The 6642-nt window shown below is 34.5% G+C and overlaps 1 protein-coding gene across 1 annotated transcript; it reads left to right on the forward strand.

Moving 5' to 3' along the window:
* The first annotated feature begins 820 nt into the window (after nucleotides 1-820).
* LOC137001023 (uncharacterized) lies at nucleotides 821-6358 on the forward strand. Its single transcript, XM_067358927.1, has 8 exons — nucleotides 821-1734; nucleotides 1822-2034; nucleotides 2158-2891; nucleotides 3124-3810; nucleotides 4053-4440; nucleotides 4521-4726; nucleotides 4935-5308; nucleotides 5368-6358. The coding sequence occupies exons 3-8, from the start codon at nucleotides 2431-2433 to the stop codon at nucleotides 5967-5969; spliced, it is 2718 nt and encodes a 905-aa protein (XP_067215028.1). The 5' UTR covers nucleotides 821-1734; nucleotides 1822-2034; nucleotides 2158-2430; the 3' UTR covers nucleotides 5970-6358.
* The last annotated feature ends 284 nt before the right edge of the window (nucleotides 6359-6642 follow it).

Consider the following 6642-nt stretch of genomic DNA (forward strand, 5'->3'; position numbering starts at 1 on the left):
CTGCCAGAGAGTACGGGGTACCTCATGTAGACGCGGCCCCACCATAAATACGACCCTTCGCGAGGCGACTGTGTGACGTCGTTTGTTTTGACGCCCCATACCTGCCAGAGAGTCCGGGGTACCTCATGTAGACGCGGCCCCACCATAAATACGTCCCTTCCCTTCACGGACTAGAGGCGACTGTGTGACGTCGTTTGTTTTGATGCCCCATACCTGCCTGAGAGTCCGGGGTACCTCATGTAGACGCGGCTCCACCATAAATACGTCCCTTCCCTTCACGGACTAGAGGCGACTGTGTGACGTCGTTTGTTTTGATACCCCATACCTGCCAGGTCCCATACCTGCCAGGCCCCATAGCTATAAATACGACCCTACGACTTATTTCATTAGATCTATAGGTAGCCATGCGGACTAGGACCAGGACTAGAAACCCAGCGATCCAGGTTCGAACCCGGTTTGGATTTTCTCAATTCGGAAAAAAATAAAAAATTTACGTCATCCCGCGCCTGCCATAAATACGACCTTACGACTTATTTCATTAGATCTATAGGTAGCCCAGCAGACTAGGACCAGGACTAGAAATCCAGCGATCCAGGTTCGAACCCCGTTTGGATTTTCTCAATTCGGAAAAATAAAAATTTCCGCCATCTTGTCAACATCCGCCATCTTGTTTACCCGTAGCCGCCATCTTTTTTTCCCATCCCGTCAGAGAGAAGTGGGGGAATGTTTTGGCGCCAGACCCACCGCGGGGGGCCTAGACGGGGTAGGTGGTGGGGGTTTGTTGTGACGGCCCATACCTGCCCCAACATACTACTTGTATATTACTTAAACAAAGTGTTGCTTTCTCTATAGTTATACTTGTATATATATTTATAATTGTATTGTACAACGTATCACATGATTGGATATTTCTCAAATTATTCATTGCCAATAAAGAATCCCTTATTGCACTTATGAGCGTGTCACATTGTTAAATTTACATTACGTTAGAATGATGTTACAAATAATTGATTTCGATATATTTATTAACTGAATATTACTACTCAATATATATTTTTAACTTTTAATATTTTTTACCAACAAATTTTATTCGACAGAATAATTGTATAAAAATATTAATTCTTAACAATGTCTGTTGCAATATGTATATATTTATTTAATTGTTTCTTTTCTTTGATTTCTATTGATCCTGAATTTTAACGTAACTTACAAGATATTACGAATACGCATAAACGACAATTTTATATACCAACAATAATTATCAACATTTTGAAATCAAATTATTAAAAATTAAACTTTTACGTTTCCGATCAATGTTACATATTATACATATTAGTGATAAATTACATTTTATAAACCTACATTTTATACCGTCATCGTAAATACTACATTTAAACGTTTGGATTTAAAAACATAAATATTTATACATATACATGTAGCAAAGAGAGAATATACAATAGGTGTCACACTACACGAAAAATATTCCTCATACGCCAGTTCGGGTTTCATTCGTGATCATATCAAGTATAACGAACGCGACAGTGCTAGTGCGAGTATATAAATTATTTGATTAATAGTTTAATAGTTTGAAATTGAACGAGAACTTAAGAAAATAAAATGTTTTTTTTATTGAAATATATGATAATAATTTTACTAAATGAAACGTACGCGCAAATTACGCATGATATTGAAACAATATTACTGCCGGCATCGAATCCGACAGGCGCAATAAAGGTACGTGCGTTTTACAGTATAATTCTATTTGTTGCTCGTTATTCGAGAATTATCAAATTTCTTTTTTAATTGTCATTCAAATTACAGATACCAATAACACTGAAAGTTTTCGGACGATTGATTCAACTGAATCTGCGTAGAAGTGATCGAATTGTATCGCCTGCGTTCAAAGAATGGAAATATAATGCGAAAGGCGTGACAGAGAAATTGTTTAAATTAAACGTATCAAGTCATTGCTTTTATTATCATGAAGATCATATCAGCTCTGCGGTTATTAACTTTTGTCATGAACATGGATTGGTCAGTAATATCACATGAAAAACAAACAGTTTTTAAATTTTTATGTGATTACTTGTGACCTTTATTATTTTTCGTTTTATATACAATGACACATAAAGAATAAATATATCTTTTTAAAAGCAGGAAGGATTTGTTTTTGTGGAGAACAACACGTTAGAGATACAGCCTTTGCGGAACGATTTCATGCCTATGTGTTTAATCTACGATTTTAGAGGACAATCTAATCTTTCACTTGGCAAACCTTATGTTATTAAAAAATCAATGGAATATTTTGCTGATTCAAGTCTTTACCACTGGGACATGTTTAAACTAAAGCGACGTCACGTGCGCAATGCGCAATAAAATTTAACTGTGGAACTTGCCGTTTTCTATGACGAAGCAGCATATAATACGTCCATGTCAATTTTGAACAATGATAAGGATAAGTTACACAATATGATATTAGACTATGTAAATCGTATCCAAAATGCTTTCAGTCGTCCGAGTTTGAATGCCTTTTTCAATATTACGTTAATAAGTTTAAAATATCTGAAAGAACAGCAGTTAAATTTGCCAATTTCTGATGGCGACGCTAAAGAATTGCTCAATTCTTTTTGCACATACGTGAATTTTCTTAATCCTTCGGACGATAATGATCCGCGTCACTGGGACATTGGCCTTTACTTAACCGGAATAAATCTTTATGAATATATTCACGTATTGCAACCGTATTATAGAACCGAAAAGAATTATGATATTAAGGGAAGAACCTACCAAGATGGCGCATGCAATCCGCTTTTATCTTGCGCAATAGTAGAATTCCGTGATTCATCTGAAATCACATCATCTCTTGAAGCTATTTATAAGATCGGAAATCTGTAAGTTTTTGTATATTAGTTTTACGTATAGAGAATAAATTACATTTTATAATAAAATTTATTTAATTGTACAATTGCACAATAAAATCAACAAGTAAACAGTTATTATTAAAAAAATTTATTCTTTAATTGTTTACCATGTTAACTAAATCATAAGATAAATACGAATATTTCAATCAAATAATGCAAAGTAAAACATATATTTAAAATTAATAATTTATCTGATCAACAGTTTAGGATTAACACAAGAGCAAAGTTCTAGCGATTCGCAAAAGTACGTAACATGGTCTAAGAATAGTAACAAAATTGAAAAACTCTGGGAAACAAAAACGTGTCTTAGAGATCAAGCAAAAACAATGATTTCCAAACCGGAAAACATCAATAATGACAATGCGGGACAGAACTTAACCATAGAACTTGCCGTTTTTATCGACGAAGCAGCATATAATAAGTCCATGTCTATTTTGGACAATGATGAGGATAAGTTACACAATATTATATTAGCGTACGTGAATCGCATCCAGGCTGCCTTTAATCGTCCGAGTTTGGATGTTTTTATGAATATTACGTTAATACGTTTAATTATGCTGAGAGAACAGCCGTCAAATTTGCCAATTTCTGACGGCAATGCTGGCGAATTGCTCTTTTCGTTCTGCACATACGCGGATTCTCTAAATTTTCCGAACGATAATAATCCGCATCACTGGGATATTGCCCTTTACTTAACCGGAATAAAACTTTATGAAAATGTTATGGTAAAATTTAAAATGCATGACAGAGATGAGAAGAATTTTCAGATTACAGGATATACTTACTTCGATAGCGTATGTAAGCCGCTTCTCTCATGCGCGATAGCAGAATTCCGTGACAAATCTGAAGTCGAATACCCTCTTACTGCTATTAAGATGATCGGAGAGCTGTAAGTTTTTAAGAACTAGTTTTACGTATAAATTGAAAATAAATAACATTATATAATGGAATTTATTTAATTGTAGAATTGTACAATAAAATCAACAAGTAAACAATCATTTTAAAAAAATTTCATTCTTTAATTGTTTGTTATATAAACTATTAATAAACTAAAAGATATTTAAGAATATTTTAATTAAACAATGCAAAGTAAGGCATATACTTAAAATTAATAATTTATCTGTTTTACAGTTTAGGATTAATACCAGAGCAAAGTTCTAGCAATTTGGAAAGGAATATAACATGGCCCGAGTATAATCGTAATGAAATGGAAACACTATGGGAAAGAAAAACATGTCTTAGGGATCAAGCAAAAAGGATGAACTTTAAAAAGGAAAACATTGATAATACGCAAAAGAAATTGATCATAGAACTTGCCGTTTTTTTCGACGAAGCAGCATATCATATGTACATGCCTATTCTGGACAATGATGAGGATAAGTTACGCGATATGATACTAGCATACGTGAACCAAATTCAAGCTTTGTTGCATCATTCAAGTTTTGGTGTTCTTGTTGATATTTCATTGGTAAAGTTGGTAATAATGGATAAACAGCTATCAAATTTGTCTACTTCGACGGTAACCATACAAAGATGATCAATTCATTCTGCGATTACTTGAATTTTTTGTATCCTAAAGACGGGATTGATTCGCTTCAGTGGGACATTGGCCTTTACCTGACCGGAATAAATCTATATGAGTCAGAAAAGGAACGAAAGCATTATAGTGTTGTAGGAAGTTCTTTCGTCAATTACTCGTGTACCGAGATTTTATCGTGCGCTTTAGTAGAAATCAGTTCTACCGGTCCTAACGCAGTCTCGGGTTTTGCGACGTCTCGTGCTGCTGCTCATGAAATCGGCCATCTGTAAGTTTATGTATACTTTTTTATACAAATTAAGTATATAATATTTATTAGAAAAATTTTCATATTTGTTCAATTATAAGATAAAACTACTCAGAGTTTTAAAGAGATATAGTTTTTTAAGGTGTAAAACTTCTTAGTAACTACAAAGTATTTAAAAATATTGCAGATAAGGCATATTTTCGAAAGTAATAATTTAATTGTTCAAAAGATTAGGAATGAAACACGATAATGACTTCATCAATTCGACGTGTGCGAAAAGCAGATACATAATGACAGATTTTCAATATTTGCGGGGACAAGTAACATGGTCCGAGTGTAGTCGTAACATTACAAAAAATCTCAGGAAAAGAAAACCGTGTCTTCTCGATCATACAAGACGAGAAGAGACCGAAAATCCATATGCACTGGGCCATTCGCGTTATCACGATTTGCCAGGAAGAGAATGGACCGCCAAAGAGCAATGTGAATTATTTTTACGCGACAAAGATGCAAACGTAGTCACGTTGCATGATATATGTCAAGTCTTACAATGCGAAACGCCTCGCAAAAATGAGTATTTCTTTGCCGGACCTGCGTTGGATGGTATGTCTTTTTTGTAATTAAGGAGTTCAATCTAAAGTTTTGAACTAAATTTTTTTTAGGAACACGTTGTGCACTCGAGAAAGAATGTCGCGGCGGAGAATGCGTGGCCGTTATCGAACCACCATACATTTTTCCGTATTGTGAAGACAATAATTGGAGTGAATGGAAAGAAGATTCCTGTAAAAGCAGTTGCTTGACGCAATCCAAAGGCGTGGTAATCAAACGACGTTTTTGCACACATGGTACTTACAAAACGGCTAGTTGTAATGGACCATATTACGACGTGGTTCTTTGCAATGACTCAAGACTTTGCACTGGAAAACGCAAAAGAATTACCGAATATGCTACCATAAAATGCACCGAATACAATTTAAAGGTGAAAAAGGGAGGCGGAAAATATTTCAACTATGATCCAGAAAATGGGCCGGGATGGAAGGTCATTCATGATAAGACGAAACCGTGGATAGCCTGTACCGTATATTGCCGACGAATTGTATCTGCTGCAAAAAAGCAATATGAATATGTGGTACGCCTGGAAATGCTCGACTTAGATATCGACCCATACTTTCCAGATGGGACACGGTGTCACTACGAAGATGGCCAGAATTATTACTGCCTCCAGCATTACTGTCTACCGAAAAACTACTCAATCCAAGAATAATTGTCGAGAGCTTCTTGATATGTGTAGAGTAGGATTTAAGAAAAAATAAAATTGCAAATACGCATAAATCAATTTGAAATCATTTACAATTTGTTAAGCATCAATTCTAGAGCCCGTTGAACAAGCGATGTTACTTTTTATTTTACGTAAGAAATCTATTTTTTGTTACAAAAATCAAATTTATAAAAAATACGTAACATTATCAACATAAAAAATAAATTCTATCAATTACATTGTTATGATTGCAGAAGGAAAACAAATTAATAGTTATAAATTTACATATTTATGAAAAAAGAATATAATTTTAAATAAGTGTTCCAAATTAATTTAGCATCTGTATCTATATTCGTCATTAGTACCTGTGTTTTATTCCTCATCAAGTGCGCCGTTACAACTACGGCTAATGCAACCAAGCGCATTAGAAGTAGCGTTATCGAATTATAAGTTGGTTGTTCTTTCATAAAAACATCGATTACTTAATGTTCAAACCTCATGAATTTTATAACGAACTATTAAAATATATACAGGGTGTCTGGCAATAATCGCCCCACCGGTCATATACAGGTAGAGGAGGTCAAATCGAGTAGAAAAGTCCTTTACCATTTTTTAATTTTCATAATAAGTACTGAGTAATTAACGAAAAAAGATCGGCGAATCCGCGCGAGTAAAGCGC

The sequence above is a fragment of the Linepithema humile genome, chromosome 7 (genome assembly GCF_040581485.1).
Source record: "Linepithema humile isolate Giens D197 chromosome 7, Lhum_UNIL_v1.0, whole genome shotgun sequence".
Taxonomy (NCBI): Eukaryota; Metazoa; Arthropoda; class Insecta; order Hymenoptera; family Formicidae; genus Linepithema; species Linepithema humile.

Bases quoted from the DNA above. Each gene is read 5' to 3' on its own strand.
- LOC137001023 (XM_067358927.1), top strand. From the start codon at position 2,431: ATGTCAATTTTGAACAATGATAAGGATAAGTTACACAATATGATATTA. The intron at 3,811-4,052 runs GTAAGTTTTTAA...TCTGTTTTACAG, and splicing joins ATTAAGATGATCGGAGAGCT to TTTAGGATTAATACCAGAGC. The intron at 5,309-5,367 runs GTATGTCTTTTT...AATTTTTTTTAG, and splicing joins TGCCGGACCTGCGTTGGATG to GAACACGTTGTGCACTCGAG.